General features: G+C 37.0%; 1 protein-coding gene across 1 annotated transcript in view; it reads right to left on the reverse strand.

Annotated features, from left to right (window-relative positions):
- The window catches only part of LOC146766776 (uncharacterized), a 372272-nt gene that overhangs the window by 73048 nt on the left and 280643 nt on the right, over positions 1–18581 (reverse strand). The window contains exon 6 of the mRNA XM_085586012.1: positions 5961–6036. Within this exon, the coding sequence (XP_085442138.1) occupies positions 5961–6036 (76 nt within the window). The remainder of the gene's footprint in view (positions 1–5960; positions 6037–18581) is intronic.

Here is an 18581-nt window from a genome sequence, read left to right on the forward strand (position 1 = left end):
CTAAAAACATATGTGATAATTTCTGGCAGTAGACACAGAATCTAACTCTTCAAAGACAAAACAATATAGATTTCTAGCATCCTAGTACTCAGATTTTGGGATGATGTCAATATGGCCTTTTATAAATTAAGATTCTTCTGTATATTTTTATAATTTAATGGCATAGAACTCATTCTGGCAAGCTACAGGGTGGCAGGCAACATTCTTCTTTTCTCTGACTCTAAGGAGTCATTCAATTTAACAGAAAAATCCCCTCAACTCCACATTAGGATCCTACAGAGATTTTGGTAATAGGCTGTCAACATTTTCAGTTTCAGCAATTACCCAAGAGATGAATTCTTAATGAATTAAGAAGGCTGCTAATTTACTGGAATTGTCTCATTGTCCATACATTCAGTACTTTTTCTACATGCAGAAATATTTCTTGCTCTTTTTTACCCTTCCCCTGATAACTGTTAATCAAATTCCATTCAGATCTAATTTTACTTACATACATTTCTGCTTGAGGAGATTTGTTTTACTGAAATAATTTTCAATAGGAAATTAGCATTTTTGGAATGTCTATTTTTTGGGGGGGGGGGGAAAACTCCATGACATATTAAAAAAAAAAAAAAATAAAGAAAGGACAATGCAAACCCCTTGCTTCCATTTATAATAGAGCAAAATTAAGTCTTCACTCAGATCAATTATGTTTCTATAAATATGTAATCACGGTATAAGGCAGCATCTTCATCCAGGAGCTCTAACTGATCTTTAAACAGACTCTGTTGGCTCCAGCCTCTTGCCTCCAGAGCAGCAGGTTTGTGCAAGAAGAGATCAGTTCAGTCCCTTCAAGGCAGCTCCTGATTTAGGAGAGCAAAGTTTCTTCTGCCACCACCTGAAATCCCAGGCTGGCATCACCTGGGTGACCAAGGCATTGAGATCAGAATGGAAAGGAGGAACCCATTCTGACTGGGATTTTTATTGGGAAGCAGTCTCCCAATAAAGCATGGAGCAGATCCCTAAAACTGACTAAATAAGTAATGAAAAAGGTGTGCTCAGATATTCAAGAATACTTGAGAAATGTTTTCTTTTGTCTTGCCTCATACAATTGCATGGCAAACTGTAAGTGTCAATGTTCTTAAAATGAATATAAAGACTGCTTTCTGCATAGCCCAACTACAAACATAAAATAGGTGCCAAGGCAGTGAGACAGATAGATCTTTCTAGTAGTTTTTATTTTTGTTTTTTTAGGTTTTGTTTAATAATTTAGAGATATATTTGTAAGATTCCTTCTGTGTACTGCCAGACTTCCCAAAATTCTCCATGGATTTCAGAAGCATCAGCTCTGCTCACTTCCACTTACTGGGGTATGTACAGAGCTCCCAGCTTTACAACAGTTCTGAAGCTCTGAACTGCATTGTCATAGAGAAGTAAAAAGGAACAAAGATGCATGCCTGCATTTTGTTGTGCTTTACAAAAGTCAGTAGCAGAAGTGAAACATTATCTGGAGTGTACCAATAACCCATATCTAGCAAACATTATAAAACACCCAAATGCCCAAGGATCTAAGTAAAAAACCGTAGCAATTTTTCCCTCTAACTTCAGATAGAGTAGAACCAAAATTAAACATTTTTCTACTGCTGGGATGAAAAGGGCAACCCTTTGACCTCTATAATATCTGCAATTATGAAGTCATTAAGGGAGTCTAAGAAATCAAAGAACTAAGTGAATTGATAAATTTGCTGAAGTGCTTCATGAAGGAAATTATGTCCACCTATCACAAGAAATACTTAATAACACAGTATAAAAATGATTCAGTACAACTCTGTCAGTGACTTTACAGATGTGTCATGCTACAACTGCCTCAGTCCAGGCAATATGACTTGTCTTACCCTTTCTAAAATACTTGAAATAAACATTTCTTTACTTGTTTCTAAAGTTAAAAGACATTTGAAGAAAGCATCTTTGATTTTTTTATTACAGTATAACAGCCAACAGCAGACCACTCTGCAGCTGTACTGCACAAAGACAAGCTCTGTCCAAAGCACCTCACAACAACAAAACAAACAAACAAACAAAAAAAAACCCAAAAACAAAAACAAAAAAAAATCACAGACAACGCATTGTACCCTTTTTAGAGATGAGGGCCTGGGGCCCAAACACAGCAAGACCCTTAGAAATAGAATTTTCATCAAAGACCTCAACTGAATACAAACCTCTTTAGGTCATATTGCCACTGCTCAGGCTTGCTTTTACAGCCAACTGTGGGGCTTTTATTTGTTATTTACTTTTAAAGCAAAACAAACAAAGGCTGTAATACCTATTGTTACTCTACAAATAAAAAAGAAATCAAACTCAACTTTGTTAAAGATATTGACTTAGGAAGAGACTGTTCAGTACACAATACTTTGTTGCAATTAATAATTGCCAGTACAAATCTAGTTTCTTTATCTTTACTGCAATAAAACATTCACTGCCATTAAAAACATTATCTCCATATTAGTTACAAAATCATCAGTTCTAATAATTTGCTAGCTGCCTGGGAAATAGAGGCTGTTAATATTCATATTGAATTATAAGCTTTTCATATAGCCTAAACAATTATTGTAATGAATGTTTCAATAGGTGTGTGATATTGGTTTTCAGATATATTAAATTATTCAAATTGATTGTAGCCAATATGACCTTAATTTATTATATTGCATTATTACAATGTAATTGCTTTCCCCATATTTGGGAAATTATTAAGTGCTGCGAGTTCCCCACAGCACATGGCATCCAGCTCAGGCAGCAAATGCAGGTATCACTGCAGTGTTCCACAAGTGCAGACGTCTGGGAGTGGGGGATGAAGGATAAAGACCAAATAACATCTTATTTCTAGGGCTGAGGACATCATAGAGGTGTTTCTCTCCCTCCCACCGTGTCCCTTTTCCACTGTAGGACCCGAGTTTAGGCCCAGGTACAACTTTTCTTTGCTTGGGATTATGGCAACATCCTGGACAATATTTCACAGCTCCATAAAGCAGAAGGACCACAGATGACCTTCAGGTGTCAGGCACTCAATAAAAACCTCCCATCCTGTCATTTGTTAGAAATCTGACACCATGACTTACTCTGAACTGAATCTAAATGAAATTATTTAGGGCTTGGATAATCAGACTCATCCCCAGCGGTGTGATTGAACTTTATCTCATAGCAGTGTGTGTCACATAATTATGACAAAACTCTCCTCCTTCCAATGCTCTCTCTTCTGCTGGTGGAAAAGCAGAATTGAATGGACTTATATATTAGACCAGATATCATATTTTTCTGCAAACAAATGCTATTCTGAATCCTCCTAAGTTTGATTTAATAAATAGACTCACTGATAGTTATGTGAGCAAAAGCCTTTTGCTACATTACATGTTTTCTGAAACGTCTCTAAAGATCAGACTTGCACCCTTGTGGCCATATTTTGGATCTACAAAAATCAAGTCAGACAGTAAACTCATTTTTCATTGAAGCAACAGAGCTGTTCTGTTTCATTTTTCTTGAGAACTTAATCATTATGATCATATAAACTCATTTTCTTACATCCCTTACCTAAAAACTACCCAGGCAGTAAGTATGTTGGTATTTTACCAGCATTTATCCCTTGCCACATTGTATAACTTAAAGCTGAGGCCATTCTTTCCTAGGACCCCACAAAGAAATTGAAGAAATGGGGCTGTTTCAGACTTGGTTTCCCTGAAGATTTGCTTGCTTTGCTATTTATGAGTTCTAATAGGTGTCAGTCCCTTTAATTGAAAAGATGCTGCTTTTTCCAAAGCACCCCCAATTCCTGTGCATAATTTTATAAATGTCTTTTTATTAGTTCCTAAATTCCCTTTCCACTGTGGGTCTGCTTTAGGGACTTTGGTAATTATCTAATTTACCTCCAATTCTGACCCCTGGGTTACTGGCAGGAAACTGATTGCCCTTTACCTCTTTTTCTATTAACTGCATCCTTAGAACTGAAAGAATAAGCCATCATGAAATGAAATTACACAAAGGTTGGCTGTGGGGATGGCTTTTTTCTTCCCATGGTATTAGTTCCATGTTAACTTTGATTAAACCAGAAGGTGGATCCAAAGACACTGGTGGACTTTGCCAGTGTTTACAGGCCCAGAGGGCTCCATATCATCCATAATCTTGATACCATGGACTTCAACAATGTTGAAAGCAACAATAGCTATCCAAAACACTATGGAGTTTTTTGGTGTTGTTTTCAATTATTCATTTAATAATTTTATGAAAAATTTATCAGAGCTTAACCGTTTTTCTACTATGGAAAAAGAACCTGAGTAAACCACTCCTAAATCAAAATCAGTATCCCATGATCCCAGCAATGAATATGACAAGTTATTTGTTAAAGCAAACAATTTAAAAATAAGAAAGAAAATATAATTGTAAAAATTAATCTTCAGAGGGAGGGAGGCGAGTACTTCTGAGTAAACTAAGGAGGCTCACATACAAGATTTGCAAATAGAAAATGCCATAAAAGATCTGACAAGTTCTAAATTAATGGCATTTCCAGTCTCAGTGAATGCACATGACTCAAAGTGCATGCTAACCTATTGAAAAAAATAGAAAAAAAAGGAAAAGATCCTGATGTTTACTTGTTTTTCACATGGAAGGCAGCATTTGAAAGCTCATTGAAATCCTTTCCAATACTCTGAAACAGTTCCCTCTGAATTCAGTGGACCTCAGATGAGCCCTCTGGGGAAGAAAAGGTGGGTAGATAAGGTTTACAAAGCATAGTTTTGATTAAAAATGGATTTTTAAGAGGAAATTAAAACAAAAAGAATTGACTGCATTTACATCAATTTTGGCACAGGTTCATATGAAATGCTTTAACCTGCACTGACAGAAATTAAATGAGTAATGGTAAGAGATTTCAAAATAGAATAGTTTAAAGAACCTGGTTAAGAAATGTCATTGAGGCACCTCCTGTGATGAACACCTGCCAGAGACTGTGACAGGGCCCTTCTGAACACTGGAGTTTGGAAGCACTGCCTTTGTGCTGATTAGCAAACTCAGGTCTGGGGGAGCAAGTGTGAAATTGTTGCCATTTGAGATTTCCAGCTGGGTTTTGTTGAACAAATAACAGTGAATTCAGTTTACAAAGCTCCAATCTTACCAGTGGTGTTGTAAGGGATAGAGGATGGCCACATAATCATTGAGTTTTATTTTGCCATTTTATTTCTGTTTCATACACAAAGGTGAGGCTCACAGGACATACCTGGCTGTGCCAAAGCTACTGGCTGGGAGTACTACCCTTTGAGTCCCCTCTTGAGCACACAGGCCTCCTTAGGGCTGAGCAAAACCTGCACATTTACATTTCAAGGTTTCTAATGCCTTGAGGGCATAATTAATGGCCAGGCACAAGTACATTGAGTTTAAAGGAACCACCCTGCAGGATTGCTGGGGAAAGAGGAGACAGAGTACAAATGTATATCAGCAAAAGTCTGTGTTCTTGTGCAGCCAGAAGACAAATGCAAGCTTATCTCAATGGCAGGTACTTAAGACAGTTTTCTCCTAATAGTGGCTTTTCTCTTTTTAGAATTCCAAGGGCTTGAGGAGAAAAGATTGGGTGCATTTATTTTATAGGAAAGACACTAAAACACATGGCCCAGCAGGATAAAAATGCTTTTCCTTCCTACATTACAATGCCAGTTTTCTGAGTAGATGTGAATACAGAAAACTTGAACTAGACAGATATTGCTTGAGTTCTCAGTACCATCTCTAAAATCAACACTAACAGCTTTTAATTGCATTTTAATTGCCTTTTTTCTCATAGGAGGCCACTTTAGACACTGAGCACATGTGCAACAAGGGGATTAAGCTTTGAATTTCTGCCCTGAGCCACATGGCTCTTTCATGATCCTGAGCTGGTCACTTAACCTTATGTATTCAAAATTACCCAAAGGATTGCAAAGTAAAGAAACTGCTGCAGTTACCTTGCTGTAGAATGTTTCTTCCACTTCTCTGGATCAAAATGGTGACTGTGCAGGTTCTCTAGCATTTCTGAGATTTCTGTAAAGAAATACAAAATATTGTAAAAAAACCCTCTGAAGGAGCACCCGAAGCAGCTCCATGAAGGAGGATGAGCATGAAGGAGGTGAGTGCAGCACGGGCTGTGCCCCCACCAGCTGGCACCACCCCACAGAGCCTGAGCAGGGAGAGCAGGCATGGGATGGATACAAGAGGCAGCCTGGCACACCTATGGCACAGCCCAGGGAGGCGGCCAAGCTCCAGTGGAAAACCAGCATGGAAAAGGGGAGGCAGGGCATTTAAAGGCTACAGCTGCCCTTGGGGCCATGACAATACCCAGGTGCATGAGTTTCAGAAGTGAGATGAATTAAATAGCTGCAATCTATCTAATTTGCTCTTTATCAACACAAAAGAAAGCTGGCCCAATTGCCAGGCTGTCCAGGAGACAGCCAGTAATGAGATGACAAGAGCTTGGCTGGAGTGGAGAGAGCTCTGCTGGCAGAGCTTGGGGAAAAGCTCGTGGAGCACCTGCTCCCAGCATGGCTGGCTCCAGCTGCCACCTCCACATTCACAGCAGTTTTATATGCAGCAGTTTTTCTCCTGAAAGGAATGAAACAATCACATACAATCTTTCCAAGGCACGATGTTTCTTTTAAACATTTAAAAACAGCAGAAAGGACCCATCAGAAAATCAAGAAAATGAAACATAGCTACCAAGATACAACTGTGACTTTATACACTGAAGATGCAAATTTTCTCTGTGGATATGATCAAATAGTTTGCTGGGTTTTAAGAAATAACTTCCTTCTGACTGCACACAAGAGCACTTTGATAAGACTGTGCTACCAGAAAATTCATTACTTCAAAAATATTCAGGTGTGGTAGGTTTGGTGCATGTAAATAAGGATAAAGACACATCAATACAACCTTTATTGCTACATGCTAACCCAACAAGATGTTGGGTAGATCATGCTTTTACCTGCATTACCAATACTTTCTGTGAATACACCACAGAGAAAAAAATATCAAAAACACTTAATTGTTATATATAGGTAAAATGTTATCAAAGAAAGCCATTGTAAAATCAGGCCTTGCTGTCTTGGCTAAGATAACAGCTAGCCTGTTAAATTCTCATAAGAATTATAAGAAAGAGAACCAGTTTGCATAACAATCTAGTGAGAAAACAGTTTACACCTGCAAAAATAAGAAGTCTATCCCATGAGAATCCGTAAAGAAAAATTGTAAACTGTCTAGAAAAGGAAGGTTTTGATGGACATGTACACTAGCCATCACCAACCAATGAACTGAGTTTCAGTGCATTGTTAACCAATTAGATTTAACACAGAGCCTTCTGATATCTCTATAAATATAAGTTGATTGAATAAAGATTGGGGTATTCTGCATGAAGAATTAAGTGTCTTGTCTGTCCCTACTGAGACACTTCATATCTCCCCAGTTCCATCTCTGTATACTGGTATCTACTACAGATCTTGTACAGTCAAAATCTCATGTTTTACAGAAAAAAATAATTATTTTTCAATGTGAAAGGCAGAAGCAAATGGAATTTTAAAGCCCTTTTTGCTGTAATAATAGCTCTAATTATTTGTCCCCATTAAAATTTTCCACTGACAAACTTAAGACCAGTTTTTATAAGCTATTCATATAATATTATTTGTCCTTTCCAATATTCACAAAGAATTGTCACAAGCTCAACTTTTGGATACATGACAGAGGCAGAGTAATATTACCATTAATTACTGTAATTAATGCAAATTATACAAACCAGTAAAACTCCATTACCAAAGAAATAATAACCTTTAAACTGAAAATATAACAGCAAACTATGAAGCTCAGCTCATAATGGCTTAATTGTGACAGAAAGAATGCTGAGCAGTGTTTAGATTTTGGTTCTACATGCTAGAGCAGCTAATAATAAGTGGCATAGATTTATAGATAACTAATATATGCATACAATATCAGAAGTGGTATTCTGTGAAGCTGCTCATAGACCATTTGTTTTATAGGATTTGATTTTATTATTTACACCAGCTATTTTAAAAAGCAGTGCACAGTATATTTCTCACAGAGGAAAATATGCTAGCTTAATCCCTGTTTGAATGGATAAACTCCATTCTCCCCTGTTTTAAATCACTAGAGTAGGCTATTCTTACAAAATTACTAGAGTTTCATAAAGCCCTAACTTCACACAGCATGCCCAGCACGTCAGTAATTTTGAGGGGTTTTGGTGGGGAAACCTGCTTACAATTTTAATCTAGATTCATTAGTTAAAGGGTCAGGAGTTTGGGGTTTTTACGGCTTGTATTATTTGTTATATAAACACTATGATAAAGATATAAGAATTGAAATGGCCTGCAAAATTATGAACCAAATCACAGTTCATGACAATCACCTACTCCTACTGAAGTAAAAGAATTCAGTATTTTGTGTCAAAGAATCAGAATTTCACCAGTGCTGTATTCAGATCCAAGATGAGAATTTTTAGCTTCACAGCTTTTGTTTTCAAGGCCACCCCTCCATCTTAGTCCATATTCATCTGAACTTATAAATTGGGTGAATACTAGGGATTATTGTGCTAGGTTATATCATTTAAACAATTACTTTAGGACATCTAGAAAGTCACCTCTTGAAGACAAACCATATTTTACTTTTGAACTATCAGCTCTGAAACACCAGCTTAGCGGAAAGTTGTTCTGAATTTCAAGCAGTTCATGGCCTTGAGTGTGCAGGTTTATGCAAATGTTATATATCTAATGGAATTGTGGAAGTTCTCAAGCATTTCTTTTATAAATCCTCCAGAGCTCTTCAATTCAATTCTTGTTCAGTAATCTGTCTCAAATATGAATTATGTGTGGTATTAAAAAAGGAAGCAATTCATATGTTTTGCTTTACTTTGCTCTGCTAAGACAGCTTTCTTTGGAATAAATAGCAGGAATGCTATTAATGCTGAACTTTTTGTAAATTTACATTTTGAAATTAAGACTTGCTCTGGTGCCAGAAATCTTTCATTATTATATTGTGTCAAATGTGTGAGGTAAAAGGCATTTCTTTGCAGAGGGCACATTCAAATTCCCTTTGCAATCTATTTTCCCATGTAATGTGCTATGAGCAACATGGTCCAGTGGAAGGAGTCCCTGTCCATGGCAGCAGAGTTGGTGTCAGATGGTCTTTGAGATTCCTTCCAAACCTAACCATTCTGTGATCCTTTAAAAATACAGGTGCTTATCCCCTGCAATATCAGGAGATAATGGCTTATATCACTCGAAAATACAATTTTCTGTTTAACTGAGAGCAAACACTGTTGTCTTCAAGGATGTGTTAAGTGGTGATCACATATTGTATAATACCAGATAACCTGAAAAACCTGACAGCTGTGAATATTACAAAATTCTGTGGAGAATGAGCAGAGGCCAGATAGAAGAATGCTGATGGTAAAATGTAGCTACTCTCTCATGAGTATAAATGTTTAGGGAATGTATATTTTTCAGGAAAAATATGGTACACATAGGTATATGCATAAATAGGAATTACAGGTGAAAAAAATATTCCCTATTAGATATGTGCCTGTTGAGGACTGAGTTCTCTACCAGATCTCAGTAATTCAGGGATGATATTGACTGTAGACCTGGCTGGGAGGTTTGGTTTGTCAGTTGCTGCCTGGAAGAAAAATCCATCAACTTTACAATTTATTTTTATATATTAACAAAAAGCACGGGAAAATTAAAGGCTTGATTCTGTGCCTTCTCTGGTAGTTGGATTGCCCCTTCTTGGCCATATTTTCCTTATATTGAGTTCAAAACACCTTATATCAAGCTCCCTAGGTACAGTTTCATGACACTTGGAAATCAGTTAGATTATTCATTTCCCTAAATCCAAAAATGCCTATAAAGTGTTCACAAGATTATTGCCTACATCTTCTACTCAATATTTTGTGTCATATTGTTTTATTCTAGCTGACTCTAAGTGTGATCACAAGGCTGAATTTTTTTGAACACAAGCTCAAGAATGCTCACTTTACAATATGAACATTTTTTACAAAGAGTCTTTAAAAGATTTTTGTTTAAGACTATATTTTGGCTATTTTATTTGGTTGGTTGAGATTTTTTTTTTTTCCTTGATAAGAGAAGTTTAAAGGTATAAGAAGAAAATTTACAATTGGCTCACTTCAGAAAATGAAGCAGAAAGACAGCCTTGGCACACTGAGCCCAGACATTGCCAGTATAGTAAGCGAAAGTGAAACCAGAATAAATGCCAAATGAACAGGTGGAATAAAGCTAAAATAAAATGTTTGTTGGTCTGTAATGACAGGAATTACTCCTTGCACCTAACCTGCTAAATTGCTGCCATTTATCTTTACTCTTTGCAGGATTCAATTTTCTTCTTTTATGTTACTGCATGTTTGAGTTTTGCATTTCTAGAAACATAAAAAAGTTTTTTTAACTGAGCTGTAACTGCAGAAGAAAAATGGGGTGAGCAGTCACACTCATGCCAGCATTCCTTTAGCCAGTGGCAAAGGCAACTCCACCCTATACAATCTATAAGCAAAACCCAGCACCCCAAGCCACCAGCCTGAGGCTGGATTGGTTAAACATTTTCTGCTGTTTTTCACCAAGCTGCTACCTGCACTTTAATATACTCATGCCAGTGACACTGCACTCCCATTCCTTAACTGAGCTTCCTTCCAACAACTCGGCTCAGCCACCCTTGTGTGCTCCCATGTGACAATAATAATGACTTCAGCTCCCAAAATCATCAGGTTGTCTTCGAAATCGCTAATACATGCATGCTTTTTGAAATGATGTGATCCAAAGAACACAGAATGTTATAGGATGGCTTTAAAAAGGCATTGTTGAGAGTACTCATATACTAACGTCATCCTCTTTTATTCACTTTGTGCCAACACAGTGTCAGCAGTTCTTGGACACTGTGTGACTGCTATGGCAGGAAGATGCTTTTGGAACAGAAAAGTCAGGCAGGAAAACTCTCTCGATAAAGAGAGCTCTGGCCCTGTTCCTCTGTGGTTCTGTCAGTGCCCAGCTGCAGCTGCCCTGCTCTGCCCAGCCTGGCACACAGCTGGAGCTGGCCCAGGGTGTGAGGAGCCATGGCATCAGTGCTGCACTTGCAGCTCTCACAGTATCACCCTCCTGTGATGTCTGCTGGGATCATTTCTTACCCTGCTGAGAGCTCTAAAACTTCCCTTGGCAATATTTTTAGGGCCCTGTTACAAATCCAGACCAAGTAAATAACAAATAAATGACTGAAAGTAAAGGCCAGCCAACAGCAGTTTCCTCCTGATGCAGAGCTCCACTCCTGAGATAATGTCCACATCACACAAAAACATTGCTTTCCTTGTAATGGAAAATGGGAATTTTAGCAGCATTAAAATGACTGCACAAGCTCAAAGAGTGCACTGCCTCCCACTCAAAGATGGTACTTGCATGCTCAGAGCCCCCACCCAGCAAAATAACATTCAGATGGTTTAGATTAACAAGCATTTCAGTGTTTACAAAATGACTGAGATATTCTGCAATAAAGATTGGTCATAAAACAAGTGGTTCATATCTGGAGGAAAAAATATATTTTATTCTCAGTTGCAGCAATCCCTATTTCATCACTTCAGACAATTAAATAAAGTCATTCTCAACATAAGCATAGAATTTCAGTCTCATCTGATCTATGCTTTAAATGACAATATATAAAACTCAATTTTTGCACCAGTTTTTTTGTTAATAAAATTCTATCTTGTTTTTCTTCTCTGATTCTGATGAAAATATGACCTTAACAAAAATCAAAATTTAAGAAAAAACAGAAAGAAACCCACAAGACCCCCAAAACATTCAAATCCACAAACAAAACAAAATTTTCCCCCAGTTTCATTCAGCCTTTTGAGGTTTGATAATCCATTACTCCTCACTGTTTTGGAAAATATTTTATCTCTTCTTTCTCCTTCCTTGGGGGAAAAAGGAATGAGACAAATAAAAATGATAATGGACTTTTTTTTTTTTTGAAAACTGCAGAAAGTCAAAGGTGAAATTTTAGCTGAAAGCACTGGAAACTCTGCTATTTACTTCAGAAGCCAAGATTCACCTAAAATGTTTCCAAAACTCACTTTTTCCTACTATGATGGATTACAGATTGCTTTCCTCATGCACTGTTCATGAAATTTAAACATTTGGCATTATCTTTGATGTCAGGAGAGCCAGACAGCAAAGTCCTCAGAGACATTATTGCAGAGTGACCTGATTATTAAGACATATACAGAAATGTTACTCCCCAGAAGAGTTACAGTCTCCAAAAGATGTATTCTCAGTTCTGCAAATCCAAGTGGATCCCTGAACAATTTTATACACACCCATTTTCATTACTAGTTCTCACACTCTTTCTTGTATTTCTTATTTCCTTATCTACTCTTTCCCCCAGTTTTATCACCATTGCTTTAGTCTGTGGTAAACTTTACTGTACTAGTTCCTTAGAATTTTAGAAATCACAGGAATATTTCTTTTTTATATCTCTAAGCTTGTTTAGAAGATTCAGTTTGGCAAAAGTTATTTGCCTTGTTCATTATAAGAGTACTTGAATTGATCTGAACTCTTTAAAACATTGAGAAAAATCAGAGGAATGGTATCCTTTAGAATTTTTCAAACCCCTTCCAACTTTGACTTTATCCAACTGTATTAGATAATGCAGCAACATTCTGATTATATTTTAAAAGTCCTATGGAAAATATTTTATTAATATCAATTTTACCAACCAAATTTGTTTCCTAAGTAATAAAGGTGTGTGTTCACCCTGTCAGCTCTGTGGTTCACCATCTGGTGAATTATACCTCTAATCTGAAAATACCCAACTGCCTTGATTCACCCTGGGCAGCCCCAGGCCTGAGGATGTTCATGTCTGCAGAGCTCCATGTACAGATTTTGCAGAATCGACAGCTGAGTAACTTTGTTTCTGTCATTTAATAGTAACATTTTGGTTAAGATTTTTAATTCAGCTTTCAATATTTTTTCCCTGAAGCTGCTCTGAGTTATCAACAATCACAGTAGTTTATTCTGCTGTGGTATGTTTCCAAAGACAGCACTATTTAATAAAAATCTAGTTATTTTTCTTTACATCTGAGTTTCTGTTTCTAGAAGAGACAGCTGCCAGCATTTCTTTAATAGAAGATCAACAATTTGGGGAGGAAGACATTTTTTTACTTAAGCAATATCTGATTAATTAATTCCAAACTCTCCCCATGAAAACAAAGAATTCTGTACTGGCCTGTCCATTGCTCTTTGTTTTACTAACAATAAGTGAAGCCAATATGGAGACAGGCTGAGGCTGGACGCCAAGGGAAGGAAGCTGCTCTACCCCTCTTTGGGATGAGCATCTCCCAGCCCTGGACACTGCTCCCAGCCAGCAGTGAATGCTCTGTCTGCAGCAATGTCACTGCTCTGCTTCCCTTGAGGGCTGCTTGAGGTGCCTGTGCAGTTAGGGAAGGTAGGACTGGGCTGCAGAGTGAAAGCTTTGTGTAGAAATTTGGGCCTCTGATTCTATAAATTTCTGATTAATCTGAAGGACTGTTACATTTCAAAGATCCACAGCCTGAATTATTTAAATCCAGCTTCTTGACATTACATAGATTTTTATGGAAATTCTTGGTAAGACACATTTATTCATATTTCCAGAAGGAAAACAGAGCTATTTGGCCATTCTATGCCAAGTCATCTTTACCTAAGTCCATGAGCTTGCTTCTATTTTTATTTTTTATTCAGTTGTCATTTTTCAGCAGTGCAGACAGAGCCCTGAATGAGCTAGCCTTTAAAAACACGGAGATGCTGTTTGGGACTAGGCCAGAGATTTAGTATTTCATTTCTGTCACTGTCCATATTTATTGTCTTAACAAAATGTCATTTCTTTGTCTCTGATTCTATAAAGCAGGGTGAATTATAGACTGAATTAGGTACACTCCAAATTTGCCATTGTTAAAACTAGCTTTTCTCAGTTGACTAAGAGACTGAAAATGGACACCCACATCCTTACTCCACAAACACTTATTTGCACACTTCACCAACTTAACTGCAGGCATAATTTGATCAAAGCAGGTCAACAAAAGCATTGTTGAGTGGCTGCATTTAAGGAAATGAACATACACAACACCACCAATGAAACCCTTGATGATTGGAACAGCCTCCATACCAGACCACAACCCTACAGCCTTCTTGGGATAGTCGTAAAGCAAACTTTGGTTCATTTTACTTGCCCAGGTCATTTTACTTGCACAAGTGTCAGAATTACCTATTTAGAGCTAGGCCTTTAATCTACTTTATAATATAAAGTGCTCTTCATTCAGAACCAGATCTGCTAAAATGGTATCAGAAATTGCCAGCATTTTCCAATCATTCCATTTTCATTTTACCAAAATTAGGTGCAGTTTGTAATGATTTGGTGTGATGCAGACTGATCAAGATAATCTAGCAAAAATATAGCTCAGTTTGGAGAGGCAAGCAAAACTAAAAGCTAAATATCAATACTCTTCTGTTCCTGGGAAGGGAGCTTGGCTTTAGGCTTAGCACAATTAGGAAAAATTTGCTGCTTTGCAGGTCCTATACCCTGGGAACACTCAGCTGCAAACCCAATAAAGTTTTCTCATTTTTCACCCACTGTGGATCCGATTCTCTCTCTGCACGTGTCATGTAAGAGAATATTATTACTACTAGACCCCAAAAATGCACAAATAAATGGAGCTGTACCTTTTAGACAAATATGTGGTACTGGGAAGAAGTGTATGACTATTATTATATGGGATATTGATTGTCTGTTAGTTAAAACCAGTTGCAGTTTTCCTATGCATAAAGTATCTGAGCTGAGCCTCATCAATTTTTTATCTTCCTTGTTGTTGATACAGAAATGGGCAAGAAGCTACAAAGCAGCATGTTTAAAACCAAAGACTAAAACAATGGTCCAAGAGCTCACCTGGCAGAAATTGCTGATATCCTCCCTTGTTAAAACAAAAATATTTAATAAAGTCACTATCGACTTCAAAGAATCTCCAGTCTACAACTACACCATACTCAGGTTGTCATGGAAACAAGGAGAGGTTCAGGATCATTTGACATTTTATGAAGACAATTTAAGCTATTTTATACAGGGGAAAAATGAGAACTCTAAGCTACTTTTGCAATTTTCCAATTAAAGGAGTCAATGCCAGAAACTCAAGCAGCTCTTGCTCCTTTGTCTCTGTGATAGCCAAAGGATGAGCAGGATCATCAGCACATGGTGCTGTTCTTGACTCTGATTGAAATTCACCTGTATAACATATATAACACAATAAAAGGAATGCCTGGTTGTATACAAAATTGCATATAAGGGTCTCAAGAAATGTGAGACACAAAAGGGAGCAGGAGCCACTCCCTGAGCACTTCATTCTTAGTAGGGAAGCAGACCTTCAATATTTATAAAATGACATTGGGAGAACACTGTTGAACTTTCTTGGCACAAATAAATAGAAAAATTATTTATGAAGGTAAAAAAAGACTGATATGGATTACTAACCTCAGAGAGGTAGAATCCTACAGAGATTTTAAACCTGATCTTTGAACAAAATGTTTAGTCATATTAAAGAGAACCTTTCTTATCTTGTTATGAATAAAATTACCTACATTATAAAAAGTTCCAACACTGTAACAAGCCATTTTTTGTAGTCCACCTGAATGGATGTGTGTGTGAGCAGAAGAAATTAAATACCACAGAAAGAAGCAATCTCAGACCCAAATGAAGGATTTTATTTTTCCAGTAAGAAGAAAAGCTCTTTTCTATTACTGCATAAGTAGATGCAGCATCACTGACAACCTAAAATAATAGTAAATAAATAGCAGAAGTGTAAATCTGGAAAAAACCCCAAGAGATATTCAAGCTAGAAAGTTGATTAAAGGATAAAAAATGGGTTTATGTTGCTTTAAATATTAAACATTTCAAAAGCAGGCAGATTAATAGTGCTCAAAAAGACATTCTTTCTTGTTCCTTTTCATAGCAGCAACACAGTCATACTGGGTCAGAATAATGCCATGCAATATTTACAGCATTACTTTACAATGTACTTTTTCTTAAATGGCACACTCTCTACCCTGTTGTTTACAAAATGAAAAATGCCTCTATTACATTCTGCCAACTATTCTTTGTGTATACAGTATAAAGGACAGAAATTGTCCCAAGAGCAGTTTTAGATTCCCAACAAGTCATTTACACTCTTTATATTGTATTAAGGGCTATATCTACATCATCATCTCTTATTAATTTTAAAATTAACTTGTTCAGCAAAGTCATATTTACTGCAGGAAAATCATGTCATCTGTGTGGAAGATTGAGCTTATTCCCAAATTCTCTTACAGTTGCTATCTCTGCTGGAGTTTGAAAAGGCAAGATAATTTCTGGACTGCAACTAGAATGTATCAATTTCTGTTATAAAGCTCCTGAAACTTCTGCTGCTTTGCCCTTTGATAGCTCTCTCTTTGCTGCTGTAAATACACAGTTACATCCTGGTAATTTTCAAGGTAGACTTGCACCATGTTATTTATCTTATTGAATAAAGCAAATCTCTGAAAGCCTCAGGATACACAGGAGCTCAAACAGGATCTGTGGTGGTGCAGGAATTCAGCTGAGGAACTTTGCTGATACATTTGGATAGAGTTGGGTATCCAAACCAGGCTTTTCTAACATTTTCGCCAGGTTTTCATACATCTGACTACAATTCCCTTGAGTTTTCTCCTTTTCCTTAGTTTGTTACATTCATATTTGTCAGATGTAAACCTTTACTGCAGCTTTCCAATCACTTCTAATTGCACTGGTCACACTTCACTGCTCTGCTCTGAAGGATGGAATCTACATGGGCTCTCTGTGTCTTTAATGTGATCTCATTCACTAATTGCAGTGTAATTATAACCCCACTCTGCAGATGGAAAATGAAATCAGATGAAATGGAAAGGTATGATTCTTCTTTGTCTCACATTTTTTTAGAAATTTTCTTTTCTCCTGTAAAATTTGCTTCAACATTCCAAGGATTCACTAGTGCACTCTGAATTCCCTGAGTGTGTTCTTGACATCAAAACCGAAGGAATCATTAAGATTTATGGAATGGGTTACTGTAGATGTTGGAAATTATTACCTTGGCTCTTCCTGTAACTCAGTGCTCTGAGAGCTTTGTTGAGCTGATTTGGAAATTGTGAAGTTTGGTTGTTGGGGGCTGTGCTGTCAAATGATGTGCCCAGCTCAATTTTACCTGGCAACCCCTGGTAAGAAATTTCATGAGGTTTTTTTCTCATTGACAAATTTCTCATCTGATTGTTTTTTTTTTTTTCTTTTATCACACTTGGCTTTCTGTGGCACTGTCCCTTGCAGCTGTGTGCACCGAGATTTTAGAAGCAAACTGGCTTCCATAAGCAAGACTTGTGTTATCAAGTGAGGCATTTTTTATACAAACAATAAATACTACCCTAAAGATTATACTTGGGAAGAAAGCTTGTGATTTTGTTCCAATCTCCTTTCCCAATATTTATTTCAAAGGTCAACTCCAAATAACCTCTTTGTAATGATTCCTTTGTTTTTTATTTTTCCATTAGACTGATTTTACTTCTTACAGAAATAGAAGAATATGGAATTGTTTCACTATTCTGAGTTCACATGTCAAATGACATCCTTATCACATTCACAGAGAAATTGTAGATTGCACCCAAGAGCCATTCTGTTGATACTAATTTGATCACAAATCAAAGGTCTTGAAGAGTATCAAAGGAACACCAATATAGTTGAACAATATTTTCTATTACAGTTTTTATTTCTTGGTTTTGACTGTCATGCCTGCAGCTACAGCTTGCCACGTGGTTTGTGGAGATATTTATTTTGCAAGTATGAATGATAATAAATGCTGAGATGGGAGTGGAAAACTTCTGCTTTTACCTTTAGTATTCAGAATATGTGAAGCATTTCCACATCTAAGAGAATTTCAAAAGCTACACTAACTTCTGTAGATGATAATCCATGCAATGGACAGCATATTATATTATATAATATTCTATTTAAGAGAGGGAGGATGATTTTCAGTCTTTCAAGTGCCTGGTAGGAAAGTTATAGGAAGATAATATAAGGTGTGGGGGGAGATACAAAAGAAACAGGAATAAAAGAATAGGGCAGAAAGACAGATTATTCACACACTTTGCATAATGCACAGATCTAAACCTCTGAAATTCCAGCTGTCCTACAGGACAGGTTATTAAAGTATCAGCAGTTGTTTTCCTTTTCACTGTACCTCATTATAACTCACCAAAGAGTTAGAGCTATGAACAAGCATCAAGAAAAATCTTTGTACTCCCTGTTACCACATTGCTTGCCAGCTCTTCAAAGCACCTGAGGAAATCAGGAGTTTCATTGTTACCCTAATAAATATGCTCACTTTCCTCTGGTTTCAAAGTACTTACTGCAATGAATCATGCACCTAAGAGAGTACTTTTTCTTTCAAGAGCAGTTAAGGATCCCAAGATTTTTTTTTTCCTAAATGACCCTTGTGATGCTGTTAAAAAACCTCTACTATCTCA

The sequence above is a fragment of the Lonchura striata genome, chromosome 8 (genome assembly GCF_050655825.1).
Source record: "Lonchura striata isolate lonStrDom1 chromosome 8, ASM5065582v1, whole genome shotgun sequence".
In the NCBI taxonomy this organism is placed as follows: domain Eukaryota; kingdom Metazoa; phylum Chordata; class Aves; order Passeriformes; family Estrildidae; genus Lonchura; species Lonchura striata.